At 40.5% G+C, this 20,187-nt stretch overlaps 1 protein-coding gene across 1 annotated transcript in view; it reads right to left on the minus strand.

Moving 5' to 3' along the window:
- CLVS2 (clavesin 2) overlaps positions 1–8,674 on the minus strand; it is a 63,336-nt gene extending 54,662 nt beyond the window's left edge. The window contains exon 1 of the mRNA XM_068551490.1: positions 8,286–8,674. Within this exon, the coding sequence (XP_068407591.1) occupies positions 8,286–8,674 (389 nt within the window). The remainder of the gene's footprint in view (positions 1–8,285) is intronic.
- Between the last annotated feature and the right edge of the window lie 11,513 nt (positions 8,675–20,187).

The raw sequence follows: 20,187 nt of genomic DNA on the forward strand, positions 1-20,187 counted from the left end.
CCACTCTTGAGGGGCTTCCCTGGTGGCACAGTGGTTCAGAATATGCCTGCCAATGCAGGGGACAGGGGTTCGAGCCCCGGTCTGGGAAGATCCTACATGCCACGGAGCAACTAGGCCCGTGAGCCACAACTACTGAGCCTGCGCGTCTGGAGCCTGTGCTCCGCAACAAGAGAGGCCGCGACGAAGAAGAGTGGCTCCCGCTTTCCGCAACTAGAGAAAGCCCTCGCACGAAACGAAGACCCAACACAGCCAAAAATAAATAAATTAAAAAAAAAAAAATCCTTCCCTCTACTTTAAAAACAAAAAAAACAAACAAACCACTCTTGACACTCCAATCCTCTGTTGTCAAACATGTCACATTACTACCATTAGCAGCTCAGCAGGTTATTCCTAAGCAGAACATTATTACACGAGATCTTGCCAAAGTCCACAAAATATCTTCCAAAGAAATGGAGCATTTTATGAATTTTCTGTCTTCAGGAATCCTACTTTCATTATTCTCTTTGAAACTATTTTTGAACTGTTGTATTTTACAAATTAAATGTCACTACAATGAGTATTTCACAAGCTCATGTTTGGGGTTTACACCCCAATGATAGTAGCTCTACCATTGCTATTCTCCCCTCCTATGTTGAAAGAAAGCCATAAACAATAAACTAGCACATTAATGGAGCTCCTGACTCCTGATTGTGCTTCCCAAAGCAGCATTAGGTAAAGCCTGAACCTGAAATCAACTTGGAGAGGATGAAATAATGACACCAGTACAACTGGGACTATGTAGACCATTGCTCTTGAAAGAAGTCAAAGCTGCTATAATATGTAAAAAAAAAAAAAATTTCTCCTATTTAGTACCAGTGTGATCAAGAGCAGGGAAGCTTCTTCTCCTGCCTCTGGCCTTACAAGGTTTTGGGGAGCTACCTAGCCTATGCTTCTCTCCTGGGGTTCACAACGTCTCATCCCCTACTAGAGCTTACAATCAGTGCAAAGAGCAACTTAAATCACAAACAGGCCATTTCCTTCCTACTCTCCAGACCTTTCTTGTAGCCTGACAAGGAAAAACTGGCATCTTGGCATCACACTGAGCAGCACAACAGCAAGTAGTTTCCCCTCTGTCACTAAATCAATCAGCCATTATTAAATTCTTCATTAGGCTGCCCCCAACCCTCAGTTTTCATTATGCCACATTTTCTAATGTCTGAAGCACTTTGTGTTAGAAAGGTGCTAGGGGAAGAGACAAAGGAGAGGAATTACTTTTATTAATGTCTCGGAGTATCATTAGTGCTAAAGTCAATGAATTCACCAAGGTACTTTATATTACTGAGTGGTAATAATAATAATATCTCTATCTGTGTAATCGTTTAAGATTTCCAAAGCAATTTCAAATGCATTATCTTAATCTCAAAATAAGCCCAAAGTCTCTGTGCCTGGCTTAGTTCCTATTATTTTGGAGATGAGGACACAGATGAGGTCTCAGAGAATTTAGACAGTTTGTCCAAAGTCACTATGGGAGTAAAACTTGGAAGCCTAGATGAGAAGCTGGGTCTTTCTGACACCCCAGTGCTCTCCACTCCTTTTGGTGCCTAGACCTAGAACCGAGTTTGATGAATAGCTGTTCTGCTTTCTCATATCTCAGTGGCATACTGTGTGTCAGAAGATGGATCAGAAAGTCGATACCAACATGGCGCCAGGCCAGGTACCAGGGTAGCTCCAGCCTGGTCCCAGCAAGGGGCTTTGGCAGAAGAAAAGTGACAAGACGTTCGTGAAAGTCAGGATGGGAACAGGCTAAGTCTACAAACCTTGGAGGAAATATGAAATCCAAAATAATTATGTGTCTGGTTTGTATCACTAGGCACAGATTAGTTGTCTCAGCCTTGCTTTAATTTTACTGCTGTGGAAATGTAGGTGAGTAAGAACAAAAGAATCCTTGTAAATGAAACATCTAGAGGAAAAATGTCATTCTTTGAAAAAAAAAAGGTTAAAAAATGTGCACCTGCTGCCGCCAAAATAAAACGAAATGAAATAAAACAAAGTTGTGCTGGAAAAATACAAACATTGAAAAGGCAACTCTTCCTCAGGGCAGAGTAAGTGTTTACTTAGCTGCTTGATACAGTCTTTGCCTTCAGAATATTTATTCTACCAACTTAAATTTCTGTGCCTAATGGTCTACATTCTGATGTTTAATCAAGATTTTCTAAAACATAGATGAATTTTTTAATTATCAGAGCTTGCTTTTTTTTAATAATTATATTTAACTGTCTTTTCCCAGATTTATGTTGGTTAACTATCTGTACACACAAAGCAAGTTTGACCAATTCACTTACTAGCTGTGCGGTTATGGGTGGAATAACTGCTCTGTGCCTGCAAAACGTGGATGTTAACAGAACCTACCTCGTGTGTATGTGATAAAGATTTAATAAATTAATGTTTATAAAGTGCTTAGAATAGTGCCTGACACATAGCATATGCTATAAAAGTGTTTTAAAATGAATGAATGAATTAAATAATTAATTAAAATGAAAAAATAAAAGGTTGAATTACATTCCCGAGCAGGTGATTTTCTCTCTGTACGACACTGAGCGGCCTGCTACCCCTGCCCTGAACTTCCAGCACTGACAAGCAGCACCCTCATTTAGCACTTAACGACCTCTCTGAAGTTATTTAGCTTTTTGTGTTTTTGCTTCCCAGAGAGGTTGTATGTTCCTTGATGGTACAAAGAATGTGTCATGTGTCTTTTTTTGCATCTAGCACCTATTAAATGTCCACGTATGTAGCAAATGCTGGAAAAAAGTATACTTTTTAATACATTGATTTGAATCAAGTACTATTCTATTCACTCATTTTACTCGATGTTGTAAAGACCCAACCAATGTACGGGGACATCTTTTCCCTCATGTCAATAGTGCCGCTTACTATGTTAATGAACTATATGTACCTGCCTTCAATGATGTAAAAGAATTCAATCTTTTTTCCCAGAATGGAGGAAATATAGTAATTTACTAAGGATAATTTAATAATTTACTAATTGTTGGCTCATGTTTTAAAATATCTTTCCACATTTTTTGAAACATCCTTTCAGAGCACTTTAGTAACATCAAGTCTGTTGCTTCTTTTCAACTTTGTTTAAAGTTGCATATTTGAAACATGAAAATAGCCTGGTTTGGGCCAGACCGAATCAACATCCTGCTGAAGTTTGGAACTCTTGGTCATTGCTGTTATTTCAGGATTATTTCACTAATTACTGCATAATTACCCTCGTTTTTAGAGACTGTCTTATTTTTTTTAAGAGATTTGTCCCAATATTTCACTAACACTTCTCAGGACAATTTTTTTTTTCTCTCCCATTTTCCATGGTATGAACCAAGGGCATATTTTGAAGTGAGTTGCGGTTCGCAGAGTATTTGTTTAAAGAGCAGCCCTATAAGGAAGCAATACAAAAGTCCTGCTGGGACAGAAACCCCATGGAACCCACACCTGCCATTCCTAGTTTTGACCTAATCTCAAAATCAGCCGTAATACAGCATAGCAGTGCCTTTAGGATTTCGAAGGTAAGGATTCCTGACCCTGCCAGGATATATGACACCAGAAAACAAAAAGTTGAGAAATATTTAAATATTTTAATAAACAGAGCCAAGAAGACTTGAAAAATCAGTCCAAAAAAATTAAGCCTCTTTTTTGGCTTGTTTTTTGTTTTTAAAATGATCAAGTAAGAGTGTTTCTCCCTAATTAACTAGTTAATTGCCCTTGTCTGTTTTAATCTATTTCTAATCATTTTATTTTATTTTAGTGCACTTCCACAGAAGAGTAAAGCTTTGTGGCTGAGAATAAAGCAAATATGTATAGTCTATGGCTATTTTTAAAAAATTTTAAGCTACCATCATCATAACCTTCTTTCATTTGAAGATTGGCCACATTATTTTAATAAGTGAGAGCATAGTCATAATTAAAACTGGAGCTTCAAATAGCTGGCCATTTGTATAATATTTTCCTTTGTATGAAAAAGCCACACAATAAGAATGAACAAACTGACAATAGTACATTTTTTAGGCAAATTCCAGGATAAGTTAGAGGATCATAGCATTGTCTCACCAATCAGTCTTTGAGCCCTTTCAGAGTTTCAGTACTATAAGTGATCATCAATGTCCATTATGACAAGCCAAACATGGTACAAGACGGTCAGTACTTTCTGAATTGCCACTATATTAGAATCATTTTAACTTCGCTGTATTTAATTGTTTTCTAGTGGTTGTTAACCAGATTCCAGATAAATTGTTTGTTTACAATTGGTTGTTTGTGGTACTAAGTATAGAGAAGTCATTTATAAGTCTAAGAAGGTAAAATACCACTTGCAGGCTAACTGACAAATTACAGGCCACATATCAGAATACATGTCATCATTATGTTTCAGGTAACACAGTTTACTCATGAATATTCCCAATAATTACATGCCAGGGAATTTCGACTTCTCAGATACCTGCTCTCATGCCCTAGGGTCTAGACCACAATCTACTTTCGTTCCAAACTTCCTTTTCTTAAGGTAGTATAATCTATTCTAGCTTCTTGGTACATTATCATCACACTCTGTTGATGAAATCAGGTGGACAATTTGAAGGTATCTGCTGAGTCCTAAGCAGGGCACTGTCACTCAGGAAAGCAAGACAGCATGTAATATATGGAGGACTACTGCATCACAGTGCTCCAGGGTAACAATCCGTTTGTTTTTAATTTTGTGGAATTTACTTTTGTTTTCAGAAATTATGTTAGACGATTTGAAAGGAAAACAAAAAGATAAAAGTGCGTGAATCTTTGCCAAGGATAGCCTGCTCAATAAATGTAACAAATCATCTGAAACATGTTCTATGTTTTTTTAAAAAAGAACCACAGACCACACTGAAAGTCATTTTGACATTTCAGTATTTCAAATATTTTTTTAGCTGTATTAGAGGTGGGTACACTGTAAATATTATACCTCAGTCTCCTGAAGATTCCATATTTCTTGTAAAAGCTTTGGAAATGGTCCAGTTACTTGCAATAACCTGAAACTGACCTGCACTATGTTGCAATAGGAAGAGACACTATTTTATTTATAGTCACCATCTCACACACATTTACTGTTTCCAGTCTCCTGAGAAGCACAGAAAACTGTCCTAAAAATTCAATATAGGAGAAAGTATATATCAGATAACTTCCTGCTTAGAATTCTTTTTTAAAAAAATGCATAACTCAATTCAACTCAACAAACATTTACTGAACATTAACTCTAGTTCAGGTGCTGTTACAATAACATGAGGCTTAGTCTTTTTTTGTTATACAAAATTCTTTTACAAAGTTTTTCAAAATTCGCAAAAAATCTTGATTATTCCATTTGGGAAGTTGGAAATAACCTGTTATCCAAATAAAGGGGGATATTTTCTTCTACCTCATTTCTGGAATTTCCCTGTGTAATCCTGGACAATTCCCACCTATTCTTTCTTTTAAACAATGCTATTTTGCCTCTTTTAATAATGTTATTTTTTTTTTTTTAGTTGTTGAAAGCCAGGTAATTCACTGAACAACTCAAGAAGGTGGTTAGAATTATGTTCAGATGTGCAGTCTTCTCCAGGGACCCAGACTGTTTAGACTGGTGGGATCAGAGCAGGAAGGTGAGATCACCTCACTCACAGAACAGGGGAGGGATGAAGAGCAAGAGAATTTGGCACATGGCATATCCAGCTAACAGAGCAAGCATAAGGTAAACACCTAGGGAAGGTGGCAGAGACTTCTGTAGCAGTCAAGTCAGATAAGCCTTGAAAATGAATAGTGGAGGAAGGAAGAGGATTCAGGCCAAAGGCAGGAAAAGAGCTGGTGACACTCTGGGCACTGTCAGAAAGGCAGCTGTCCTGCTGGTTTCAGAGCAGGGCAGAGGCAGTTCTTATGCACATCTCCCAATGATAAAGGTTTACAGAGGATGCCGAGAGGGTGGACCTGCTTATCCACTAGTCATTGTATATGTATATGTAGATATGGGATAGGGGGGCGCAGGCAGGGAAAAGGAGGGAGGGACTTTTTAAAAAAAATATAGGAGGAGGAAACTCAACTGAATTTTAGATAAGCTCCAAATAACTTGTATACCTTTTGATCTTGAAGTACTAAAACTTCTTGATCACACCTGTTCATTTCCAACCACAGAAATTGAATTCACAATTATTAGTCTATAGGCCCTGTATGGTATTTTTACAGGACATGGCTTTTCATTTTTAATGTCACACGTACAAAGTTTTAATATTTAAGATTTTGTGTAGATTTAAAAAATAGTTCTACATATCAATTAATAAGTCCCCTCCCATTGTAGATTTCCAGGGAGATATATTTGGATTACTAGTAACTTATCCTTTACATGAAAACATGAGATAGACAACTAAAACATAGTTTCTTTAGTAAGTCCAAAATAACCACCTTTTCACATACATGAGAACTACAAGTGGCTTTTATCTTAATTAGATTTATAAATCAATGTCAATATTAGCTCACTTATAGAAATAAATGAAAATAGGTTTGATGTATGCTCATGTCTCCCTAAGGGCAATCTGCTTCCCTAATGATATCTTTAACAGACTTTGAGACATATTTAAATACACAATTTCCACAGCTCCCATTTCATGGCAACTCAATAAACTAAGTTCCAGTCTAACTCATAAAATACTAGGTTCTTTCCTGAATAAAATTTTTCAGCTTTGATGGACACAATAATTGGTTTGCATAACCCTACAATGTACTTCTTAGATGGACTAAAAACTTTTTAAAGAGAAATTGTGGTCAAAGGATGGCATTTCACGAGCCTTTAAACTTTGCTACCTGATAAAGAGTAGAGTAAAATCTCTATAATTAACCAAAGTAAGAGACAGAAAGAGAACTCCATTCCCCTCAATGGCTAACTCTATGAGTTTCTTAGCTTTATGATTCTTCAGGTAGTAGTTTATCTTTATATTTACCTAAAAAATAATCGGAGTAGTTCTCAACGTAGAATTACAGGGAAAAGGAGACCAACTGAAGGGTTAAACGCCTGTTAAAAATATTAATTTGCATTCTAAAGTCCCAAGACTCTGAGAAGCCTATCTAGAGACCTATAAGATCCATAGGATTTCTCAGTAACTGTAAAAGTCTTTTAAAGTTGCTCCAGAGATGGTTTAAACTAACCAGATGCATCAAAAATCACCATTCACTGCACTAAAAATACAACGATGTTTTAACAACAAGCTTCTTATGATTCATAATTCTGGCAACACTTTTAAGTTCCATGGCATTTATTTAACTTCGAACTTAATTGAAACTACCTTACACAAAGGTCTTTTATAATTTCTTATATCTTTCAATCTGAGAAAATAATTCCTCCAACTGAGGAAGTAGAAGAGTCATTGTCTGTTTTTTTCTATTGTCATGTAGATGAAGTAAGAATATTAGTTCACCTCCATTAAAAAGCCAGAGAGCTCAAAAAGTCTACCAACTGACAGATCTGAACATTTTTCACTTCCTTCCAAAAGATGAAAGATCACATCAGACAGGAAACACATTCTTTAGATTAGTGACAGGTGTAGAACAAGCACACAAGTCAGCCTTTATTTTCAGGGTCGGCAGCGTGCTCAGCAACAGAGGGGACAACTCTTCCTTTTTACTGAAGTGACACACATCATATTATTCCTTCATCTACACATCACCAAGCAGAAAAGTTTCCAAGCAATAAAACTACTTGAGCTTGGTTGAATGCCAGGGTAGTCTTAAAAAAATAAAATCGCAGTACTAAAGAGAGAGATGAGGAGGAGGAGGTGGAGGACGATGGATGATGGTGATGAATCCAGTTTAAGAATTTCTTTAGGAAAAAAAGAAAAAAAAAAAAAAGAATTTCTTTAGGAGGAAGGAGGGAAAGTTGTCTCCATTCTCATACTCATTTCTCCACAGAACAGTAAACTTATTTAGGAGTTGAAAAAATTAGCAGCTTTATTTAGAAGCTGAATGATTTAGATTATACAGCACAATAATATGGTTCATGAAGCACCTAACGCTGCAGTAGAAAACGGGCGCTAGTGAAGTAAGAGTTTCAAAGGTAAAGATAAAAGTCCCACGCCTCCCCCCAGGGTGCCCACCAAAAACGCATTTCTTAGTTCCAGTTTCTCTTCCCCCCACCCCCCACCCCGCCCCGAGCCAAATAAACAGTAACGTCAAAGCTGTAAAACTATGACACTACTCAAGATAAATTCTGGAAAATGGGAGAGTAAAAGAAGCCTTAGTACAAGTTCGGATTTAGGACTTACCTGCTCTGATCCCAGTTGGCAGCGAAAAGGACTAGAATCTTCCTGCCATAGTGGTCCAGATTGGCTAGGCCCCCAGGGAAGCCATCCTTCAGGGCCTGCTTGATGCCAGGATCAGTGGCCTTGAAGCTTTTGAACATGTCCAGGTTCTGCTGCCGGTACTCAAAGTACTGGGCCAGGAGGCGGAAAGCCTCGAAGTGATGAAACTTCCTGGCCCGCAAGAAGCGTAAGATGAAGGCATCATCTGTGCGGAGAAAGCCAATGTCCGGCCTGGTGATGACCATATCCCTCACCTCCTGGATGTCCTGGTGCAGTGTGTCTGGGTTCTCATTGAGCTCCAGGCGGGCTTTCTCCAGGGTCTCAGGAGAGAGACCAGCCTGTAAATGAGTCATTGTTCTGCTTGTTCCCGAGCCCTGCCTTTCTCTCGCTGGCTGTCCCACCGCACCGTTGGCCCTGGTCACTACCACACGCCGGCCTCCAGACCTCGCTGCTGCCTGCTTCCTCTTCTTTACGGGAAACGATTTGTCTTGGTGTCCAATCAAGTAACCTGTTGCTCCTGCTTCCCCACACCTTTTCTATGAAGGATATAAACTTCTTTGCCCACCCCCTAAAAACAACGTCCCACTTTAGTTCCCTTGTCCCTTTCCTTCAAAGAGATGTGGACCTCTGGCGGCCCAGCACTCCTCTTCTTGTCCTTTCTCTCTCCTAACAAAACACCCCTAATTGCACCCCGCACGGGTGGTGCTGATCTTGGTGCTGTCCTCTTCTCTTCCGAGATGCAACAGAAAAAGCCCCCACGCACATCTCAGCCCCAGCACTGTGATGTTTCTGCGGTCCCTACTGAAGGATGCTCCTGCCAGGGATAACGATGGAGATTCTGATTAATAATAAGGCGGCTCTTCAGCGCGGAGCTCAGGGCGGGGGAGAGCGCGTCTTTGCCAGGAGGAAAAAGAGAGAAAGAGAAAGAGGGGGGAAGGAGCTTATTTCTCCTTCTTCTTATTCAAAGATGCTATTTCTAAGACATTTGTGGGATTCTATTTAAAATGACTGTGATCCAGTTAGGTGGAGGCTCTGCAGATAGCGCACCTTCCCTCCTCCCCTCCTGGATACACCGTGATCTCATAAGGCACCAGAAGGGGGTTTGGTGGCGTTGGCACCAGCGTGGGCTCCCCCCTCAACCCCACCCCCAACTTCTGCCTTCCTCTAGCCCTTTATTTCAACGGACTTGCTGCGGAGGGGTTGGGGGGAGGGATCTCGCCGGGAAGGTACATTGCAAATGCAGGGTTGGGGGAGGAGAGGGTGGGGAAACGGAGCGGAGGATAAAACCTTTTCTATAATACCCCAAAGCAAGAGAGAAGAGAGAGCAGCCGGCTCCTACCAGCAAACCCGGAGGCGGGGACGCTAAGCAAGGCGGCCCTGCCTGGCATCCATCGGCCGCGGCTTCGGAGGCGGCGGCGGCGGCGACAGCGGCATCAGCTCCTCTCGGTGGGTCGGAGCGAGCGGAGAAGAGGGACGGCAGCTGGGACCCGGGCAGAAGACGCTCTGGGGAGCAGCCCTGACCACATCGTCCGCGAGCAGCCCGCTTCCTCTGCCCGCAGGAGGGGTGGGGGGGGGAGCAGAGCTAGGGCCACCGGTGCGCCAGGTTGTCGCCCGGCCCTGCCATCCTCGCCTTCGGGAGAGGAGAAGGAAGGGAGCGAGAATCGCACGCCTGGATGGAGAAGGCCACGCGGGTAGCCGCCGCCTTTGCGCGCCCGGAGCCGCCGGGACCGTGGGCGCGGCGGGGCGGCCGCTGCGGGGCGCGGGCCTCACCCTGGGCGCTCCCCGGCGGCCGCAGTCGGGCGCGCCCCTCCGGGCTGCTGCTGCGGCGGCTGCGGCGGCCGCTGCTCAAAGAGGACGCGGCTCAGCCTAACTCCTCTCTAATTACCCCGGCACAGATCTCGCTGCGACGTAAGCACTCACTCAGCTCGCGCACGCCCTCGGCTCCTCTCCCCCTGACTCGTTTGGGTAGGATCGCAGTTTCCGTGGCATTCAGATATCCCGAGCCCCAAGTTGAGCCCGCTCCTGGTCCCCACTGCCGGGATGGCTGCTCGGGCGGACATGGCCTGGCCGGGCGGAGCCGCGACGCCTTGCCGCCTCCCCACGCCCCGCTCTCCCCCTTTGTGTGCAAGACCCCGGCGCTGCCCGGCGGCGAGTAGCTGTAGTAGATGGAAATTCACAGGGGCGCACATTTTCTAGTTCCGGTAGGAGGTAATTTGGTTGTGGAAGGAGTACGGAAACATTGTGTCCTTTCCACATTTTGTTGTTGACAGAAAGGGTGAATTTAGTAAAGAAGACCAGAGTGGTTCCAAAGCATTGTGCTGATGATTCAGTGTCCGGGGGAACTTATGTGGATAGGATTTTGACCATAAACTCTGGCTACTAAATTCCTGTTGAAGAGGATGGAAATGAGCACGGTGGGCGGGGGGGGGGGGGGGGGGCGGGGGGGGAACCAGTTCTCAGAGGAAGGAAAAACAGGCGCTCCTTGACTTGCTTCTCATCTCATAATAAAACACATTTCTGGAGACGCATATGATGGTTCCCTCAGTTTTATACATCTGTACACAAGAATCATCATAAATGAACAGAAGTCTTTGAGCTTAAGATGATTGTCTACGGGTTTGAGAAAAAGCAATGTTTTCTATTTTCAAAGCACAGCATGTTACTGAGCATGTCACCAAGAGCAACTTTTGGCTTACAGACTGTCGAATGGGGTCCTGAGTTCAGGTTAACTCAATGCAACAAATATTTACTGAGCTCCACTGTGTGTGAGCCATTGTCCTAGATTCTATGGATAGGTGGTCTTGAAGATAAGAAAACATTGTCATATTTGATGACTATTAGTACCTTCAGATTACAGGCACACACTTTTTGTTATTGTTCTTAAGGTGATGGTGTTGACAAAGAGAAAGAAGAAGGATGGCAGACCTATACCACTTTATTAATTAATTAAAGTAGTGCAAAGTAATGTAGGAACCAGAATAAGAAAATAAATTATACACACACAGGAAGTCATTATCCTCAGGGGATTTACATTTTAAATGGGGGAGGCGGAAAACAAACCATATAGATGTATGTGTATTATATATATATGCACTCTATGTATTCAAGGTCTTTCTAGGACTTCATGTGATTATGACTCTCAAAAGCATTCTGAATGCAATATGAACTGTTAAAAAATTTTGGTTCCCATTTCAAAAAAAAAAATGGAAAAATTCAGTTTAGACCAGTATTCAGTATTCAGTTTCTAACTGAAGAAAATGTCTTATATCAACTGTATAAAGAGGTTTTAGCCGTCATCAATATGGAGAGACAGTTCTCCCGGGGTCTTGTGTTTCTGCATGTCTTATGAGCAAGGCACTAGCTATCCTTTTTTCGAGACTATCCTTTCAAGGCTGTATGCATAGTGAACAGCCTTGGAAGAGCCTTGGCAGCTGGAGATAGTACCTCCATCTGAACGAAGGGTAGGTTTGCTTAGAGCTTTAGAAGATGGTATCTCTCTCTCTCTTTCCTGAGCAAAGGGCAAGCGGGCTTATTTGGTTTCCTTCAACTCAGAGCTACTCTCCTGTAACGCCAGCCACTGTGCATGCAAATATAACCTGAGCCTCTTCTCTTAGGCTTGTGGGAATTGGGGCTCAGGAAACCAGCCCCTAATAAGCTGCTGCTCAGTGTGCTTTCTGCATCTGAGTCTTTCATCGCTAACTCAGGAGTTGTGCATCCATGAAACTGTGGCCAGCTAACTTGTTAGCTTACACACTGGGTTAAATCTCAAATCCTTCAAGGTGCTTAAAATGCAATTGCTTAATTTTGTTCTCTGAGATGAAAATACTAGACTATATCTTTAGAAAGGAGTTTATAAAGTAAAATTAAACTTGTTGGTCATTGGCATGGTGTGACCTATATTTAGTGATGATATTTTCATTATATATCAATAATAGAATTGCCTCAAATAAGGTTCATTTTAACATATCAGTATATGATCTAAATAGCTTCTGTTATGCAGTAGCATCATTGGAGTTGGTCATTTATATTTACAAACTATTCAGTCCTGCAATGATCCTACTTTTATTCTGTTTCCCTTGTACATTTGAAATCAAATTAAATATGTAAAGCCATCCAAGAATTAAACAAGGTGTTTATCCAGATGACACCAGAGCATTTGATTCTCATTCAGTATTAACTCACTTTGCCAAATTAATGCAAAGTAATGTAGAAACCAGAATATGAAAATAAGTTAGTTAAACAAAAAGATTAATCAAATCGTAATCAGAAAATAATTAAATCAGGGACTTCAGGTGTTTTCAAGCAACCTGAAAAGACAATTTGTTTTACTACAGTATTTAAAAATGGATAGGGTGAGTGATTTATGCTTTAAAGCATTTTATCCCATTTGCTGTTCAATACAGTATACATACCAAAAGGGGCAAAAAACAAGATGTACAGTTCAATGATGTATTACGAAACAAACACCTGTGTAAATACCCACCCAGGTTAAGGAACAGAACATGGCAGGTACCCAAAACAAACCCCATCTCCTCCCCTCATAACTACTGGCCTCTCTTCCCAACAAAGAAAGCCATTCTATCTTCATTTTGAAAGTAATCATTTCCTCGTTTTTCTTTAAAAATTTACAAACTAAGGAGCGATGCACTACAAATTAGTTTTTTGTTCTTTAAGTTGAATAAATGTAATCATTCATATGTAATTTTGTGATTGGCCACTTTCACTCAATATTATGTTTGTGAGATTCACCTATCTTGTTGCATGTAGTTAGTTCATCCATAGTCAGTGATGACGCATGGAATTTCATTTTATAAACAACATACTTATCGATTCTCCTGTTGATGGAAATTTGGGTTGTTTTGTACTTGGGGCTCTTAGGACTCATGATGTATAAATATGTTGGTACAAGTCTCTTAGTGCACATGGACATACCTAGGAATGAAATTGCTGGGTCTTGTGGGATATGCATCTTCAAACTCAGTAAACAATGCCAAATTATTTATGTCCAAATGATTGTGCCATTTCACCTTCCCCCCAGCAGTATATGAGGTTTCTCACTGTGCCACGGTTCTCGTAAGTTCTTACTAGTGTCCATCATTTTAACTGTATTTTAATTGCAACCATGTTCTGATTTTGAACAGGGGAATTGCATGGTGACTTTCATATGCATTTCTATGATTACTACTGAGGTTAGCTATTTTTATATATTTGGCCATTTGTAGAACCTTTTTTTGTGAAGTGTCATTTTAAGAATTTTGCCCATTTTTATAGTGGATTGTTTATTATTGTTGGAGTTTTTTGAAATTCGGATTCGGATTATGAGCTCCTTGTCAGTTACACATGTTACAACTATCTTCTTCCAGTCTGTAGCTTGCATTTTTACTCTCTTAATAGTGTCTTTTGAGTAACATAATTAAAAATTTTAATGTAATTTAAATTTTCCCCTATGAATAGTGTTTTTTGTGTCCTGTTCAAGGATATCTTAAACAGGTCACCGAGATATTCTTTCATACTACCTTCTAGAAGTTTTGCTGCTTTTGCCTTTCACATTTAGACCTGCAATCACTTGAGACTGGGTTTAGTGCATGGTGTAAGAAAGGGATCAAGCATTGTTTTTTTTCCTATATGAATATCCAGTTGACTCAGCACCATTTACTGAGACTATTTATTGAAAAGACTATCTGTTTTTCCTGCTGGGCAGAAGGGCTACCATTGTCACAAAATAACTGTCCATATATGCATGGATTTTAACTCTATATAAATTTTAAGCCCCACAAGACATCATTGTTTTATACAACTAATATTTCTCAGTGGTTCTCAAAGTGTGGGCCCCAGGCATTAGCATCACCTGGGAACTTGTTAGAAATGTAAATTCCCACCCCTGGCATACTGAATCAGAAATCCTGGTGAGGGATCTCAAAACATCATCTGGCCAGCCTTTCAGGCATTCATAATTTACACTAAAGCTTGACAATTGTTGCTTTATATTTACATACATATTTATTCTTTTTGTTGTTCTTCATTCCAATGTCATTGTCACAATGATCTCTATTGCGGTAATTGATAGGCAAGATTCTTTCCTCCAGAGGTTTATCTTGTTTTTTTTTTTCTCTCTCTTTTTTTCATATATAGGTAGTACTACCGTTAAGAGTATGGTCTTTAATAGCATTGCATAGACTAGGTGTTGCAGATGTAGTTGACAAATTCTCATTTCATCTTAGTGTTGTATTACCAGTGATATCACACCTTCACAGAAAGCAGTAATGGGAAATTGATCCAGCTATCCTCCTGATGATACAAATGCTTCCCAGAGACCCCATTTGATACAGCGAGGGTGATTGTACTGCTCTCCCTTCTTTCAGAGAAGTAAATGTACTCAAGGAGGTAACTACATTAAATCTTATTAGCCTGACAGGTTTTATTAAATTTATAACACATATTATATGTAACTATTTAAATTATTATTTCATATCACAGATCTATATTAAATTAATTGTTAGTTATTTTATTTTATTTTGCAAAGTTGCTCTCTACTTTTAAATAAGGCTTTCCTAAAAGGATTTGCCTGGATCACTTAATTCTATGTGTCAATAGTTCCAATATAGCTGTGCAGGTGAAACTAGATTAAAATAATCATTAAGGACAACCTCAAGGAAAAACATTCCATAAAAGGTTTAAGAGGGGTGTGTGTGTGGGGGTGTGTGTGTGTGTGAAGGTCTGAATGGATGTATATGAACCTCAGCTATTTTTAATACAATCAGCAGCTGGGTGCTCACTCCCCGGGCAGCAGTTTATTATAAGCAACACTAACACCCCTAAAATGAGTCCCCCGAATATGAATACTAAAGAGTCTATCAGGGTGAAGATACTTCAATAAAAAAGCATGTGGAAAACTACTATTTTGCTGAATTTCCCCGAGTTGTCATTTCTTAAATAAAGGCAGTATATCCAGGCTTGTCAATGGCAGTGAACATGCCTGTGACTAAATGTCATCCTGTTGCTAGTGTCTCATCAGTAGATAAGAACAAATTCAGTTCTGCTTCATTGCTCTTATTTTTAGGCATATAATTTCAGTTATAACATATTTTCATACCAACTGCTCAAACTTGGATCTCTTTCATTTTTGTTCTCCAAAATATTGAGAATGCTATTATTGCACCATATCTGTTAATAATCATCTAATAGGACCTGGGTTTGTTCTAATGGAACATAATTAGCTGAACTTCATGAAAGTTTGAAGTAAATTTTGTACAACAAGCACATGGAAACCATATGTATGTTTGCCCTGCCTATAGTCCCAAAGCTCAGCACACATGAAATGCTCCAAAGGCCCCAAGTGGAAGAAAAGTAAAACTTGTGGAGTTTAAAAAAATCCCTACATGTTCCAACTGTAGGCGAATTTTTTAAAGTGGAAATAGTGCACATAATATACAAGTGAAATATTTTAGATTTTTGAAGCCAGTTGTCTTTGACATTTGCCAGAATGTTATAAAGTGGTTTTCTAAGATTTCTTTTGCAGTCCAGTTAAATCATCCTTTGAAAGTACTTTCCTTAGATTTCCATTGGTTCAATTCCTCTCAGGCTACAGTTACAAACATTCATGTGACTTTTCCAAACTGTTTATCTTCTGGCTTACTAAGGAGGATTTATATAGTAGAAGAAAGTCTGGAAACTGTCCAGCTGGATACGTGTTGATGGATTATTAAGATGACACTCTTACTGATACAAAGAGTGCTTTAAAAAATCATCCTAGTAAGTCATGGACCGATCCTCACATGAAGTTTGAAAAAAAAAATGTTTAAAGATGGGAGTGGAGTTTCAGTTCTTTGCAAATTCATTTATTCTTCACTAAATATTTATTGAGAACCAATGTAGACCCTGTGCTAGGCAACTTTCTGCTTCCTTTTTAGCTCACCACTGTAGAATATACTGTAGCTAAATTATCTGAACTATTAGAGGATTATTTTGCAAAAGCGTCATTTTTAGGGTTATATTGCAAAAGGTCATGGTTTCTAGTTTCAGATGGGCACAGGTCTATAAACTCAAACAGAATCCTTTGGGATAATGACCACTACCGGGGATACTGTGGATTTTCAAATTGGCGCCTTAACCTAAAAGCATCCTTTTAGCATCTCTTTAGGAGCAGCTAAATTTTTCTCAACCATCCAAAACAGGTTTTCTCAACCTATTTTAGATATTGTCCCATGAACCAATAAATAAGATAGAACTTTGGGTGTTGTGCAATCCCTGGAAAGCTTGCTTATCTAGTATACTTCCACTCAAATAAGTATATTATAAAAGAGGAGTGAGTTATAAGAATACAACCTGGGATCCTTACAAAGCGTGTCTGTTGGCTCCCTGTAATTAAGAGCGACTGGTCTTGGCTTCATGAATTGAAGTGAAGTTTAGCTAGTTTCTGTATTTGAATAATTAGACGTCTTTGATAGTACTTTTTTTTTTTTGATAGTACTTTTTCTTTTTTTTTTTAAGAAGAATCCACCTGCTTTCTTTTTTTTTGTTTTTTGAAGATTGATTGATTGATTGGTTGATTGCTATGTTGGGTCTTCGTTTCTGTGCTAGGGCTTTCTCTAGCTGCGGCAAGTGGGGGCCACTCTTCACCGCGGTGCGTGGGCCTCTCATTATCGCGGCCTCTCTTGTTGCGGAGCACAGGCTCCAGACGCGCAGGCTCAGTAGTTGTGGCTCACGGGCCCAGTTGCTCCGCGGCATGTGGGATCCTCCCAGACCAGGGCTCGAACCCGTGTCCCCTGCATTAGCAGGCAGACTCCCAACCACTGCGCCACCAGGGAAGCCTCCTGATAGTACTTTTAATGACAGTTTTCTCTTTAGCGATGTCAGCAGCTACCTTAGTTTCTCTGCCTCTGGTTGACCCAGCTTCTCACAGCTGAATCCAACGTTAGCTGCTTCTGAAGAGTCTGGTCCTGCTCAGCCTCCCAGATCAATCAAAACAAAAGTAAGTGTCAACCAGAGTTTCCAAATTCAAATGGCATTAGGGACCCAGCAGCTGGTATCTTAAACTGTGAAGCAGCCTGTGTAAGGCCACAGGGAGTGTTGGTAACTGCGGCAAATTTTGAAAGCATACTCAACGTTCAGACCTTCTGGTTTGTTTCCACACTATGCAAGCCACCAGAACATCTGCTGGGCTGCCCGTTTGCATCCCTTGACATAAGCTAATATTTTCTGCCTAAGCTATTCCTCTATCATGCTTCAAACCTGAGATTTTGTGGACCATTCACTGCAACTCCCAGACCCTCAAGTTGTGCTGCCCCACTGACCTCCGCTGCCCTTCAGCTTTAGCAGCCAAACTCCCTGGGACATGGTGTGCCAGAAGCTCACTTCCCATACATTCCCTAAGTCACAGCACCTCAGAACTCCCTCATATCTGACCTGCAGGTGGACCCAGTCCGTGAGATTGAACTGCAAAGCATGCCCCGGACACTTCCACGCTGACCACCATCTGTTATTCTGCTTTGCTGGTTCCGGTTGCTGTCCTTGTGGCTAGAACATGGCCTTGTAGCTGAAGCCAAGCATCAGTCCTCAATCAAAAACTTCTCCAGAAGTTGACCAGGAACTCTCTGACTTCTGAACGTTCTCCCACCAGTCTAAGCACTGGAGGCTGCAACCCTTGACTTCCTGGGCATGCAGCCAGGCGCCAGGACCTAAGGGCACGTCTCTCCTCCAACACTGTGTGGCAAAGATATAGGTCCTTCCGGAGAAGCAGCCGGAGCCCAGCAGCATCTCAGACAGCAGATTTTCTGACTCCATCTTTCTTCTTTATCCAGCCAACATTGTTCCTGAGTCTACCAAAATTACAATTCTAGGCAAAATATACCCCGAATAGGCCAGAATAGGCCAGAATAGGCCTTCTGTTTTCCACTCACTGGATTATGCAAGTTTCCCCTCATATTTCAAGAAACCGACGGGGAGCTTGGCGTTGGCCACCAGATGGAAAGTCATCTGTGATACACAGGCCAAGATGTGCTGCCCTGTAAAGCTGGGATTTGGCCCAGTCAACCTGCTAGCTGCCCATTTGCATACTACTTGGTTGCAAAGGTTAAAAGACATATTTACTATAAATACTTCCTCACACCTCAGCCGCTTTGCTGCATGTGCCTGTCAAGTTACTGTGGAAAAAAATTTGAACAACTCTCACAATGAGGCAAAACATAAGAAAATAACATCATAATGAGAAAGAAAACTGTTAGCAATTTTCTCCAATTAGAATTTTCAAATTGTCTATTGCTAGAACACTAATCACTGAAAATAATATCCTACTTCTATCTTCTGATCCCGTAACCCTCCAGAAGCTACAAGACAGGACTCTAAAGATAGTTGCAAGTTTTCTGGGATCCAAGTTACAAAGGAATATTAAAATAGTTTGATGTATATTCATTGTGGAGCAAAAGAAATAAAACACTGGTGTCATGATTTCAAAATTAAACAATAAGTGACTTCATATGGCTGTAAGAATTCCTAAAATAAAAAACAACTGAGGGAAAAAACGTATGGCTCAAAACTTCAAGATACCCCCTGTTTCAAATGAATAGATTTACTCACCATCCCCCATAATCGTTTTATACTTTCTTCCATTGCCATCCATTATTTCCTGCTCACAGCTTCAGAGTGGAGCTCAAGTCAAAGACGTGGTCTGGCTTGCCAGCAGAGGGAGCTACAAACTCGCTAGAGCTTGACTAACATCCAGGTACCAAAAGAACAGTGGTCACGTGGGGTCTGGGCTATCTAAAGCCAGTTGAAAGTAGGGTTGCCTGATTTAGAAAAGAACAAAACACTCAGATAAATTTGATTTTCAGATAAATAACAAAAAAAATTTTTAGCATAAATATGTCCCATGAAATAATTGATATATATTTATACTAAAAATAATTAAATCCAAATCTAACCGGATAGCCTATATTTTATCTGGTAGGCTTAGTTGAAAAGTCTGTTGCCTACAGAGGGGAAGAAAGAAACTTTAACAGTAAAAGACAGGGCCTATTTTATCAATAACAGAAATGGAAGCAGGGAAGAAATAAGGGAAGGAGCTGGTGAGTAAGACCAGGCTCATACTGATGGCACTGCACCCGTCAGGTCAGGTGATCCAATGTCTGCAGGAGAGTGGGCTGCAGGACTGTGGGGTAGCTGTGAGGGTAATAGGATCAGTGGATTCAGGAGGCATTTTCCACTGGAATTCACTATGTATGTCTGCAGCCTGGGAAGCCCGTTGTTTGATTTATCTGGTCTATCTTATGTGATTGCCTTGACTCTTGTAGGGAAGGCAGAGGCTCTAGGACATTGCTCTGTCTCATGCAAGGGAATCAAGAGGCTGGAGAATTAGAAGTTCAGAGAAACTCAGTAGATGTTTGAGTTAAATGTGTTTTTGAGTATAATCCCAGCCTTTGAAGTGTGCTGTGGTTTAAAGGACCTGGAAACAGCAGGCACAACTGTGTCCGCTTGCATCCACGGGAGAAGTTTGGGCTTCCTGAAGAAACGGATTAAATCTTATTTGTATTGACTTCCCCACCCCTGATACAATCATGTCTCAAAGGAGCTGCCGTGGATGTTTATGTTGATTTGATGTTTTGTGATTATGAGACTGAAAATTATTATTCTCCAAAGACAAGAAATGGGACTTTCAGAGCTTCAAGAACTGTATGTTTGTTTCAAAAACAATCAATGAATCAAAATGTAATTGAGACTTTAAAAAGAAGGGGGAAAGTAATCTGGTAAAAATAATTGCATCTCTTTATTAATATAAAGCTGAAATATTTCACTTTGAACACTAAAAACTATTGAAGCTAAATCTTTGCAAGACCAAATACTCCTGTCCTATAGGAAATGGTTAGCTATA

This window comes from Eschrichtius robustus, chromosome 9 (genome assembly GCF_028021215.1).
Source record: "Eschrichtius robustus isolate mEscRob2 chromosome 9, mEscRob2.pri, whole genome shotgun sequence".
In the NCBI taxonomy this organism is placed as follows: domain Eukaryota; kingdom Metazoa; phylum Chordata; class Mammalia; order Artiodactyla; family Eschrichtiidae; genus Eschrichtius; species Eschrichtius robustus.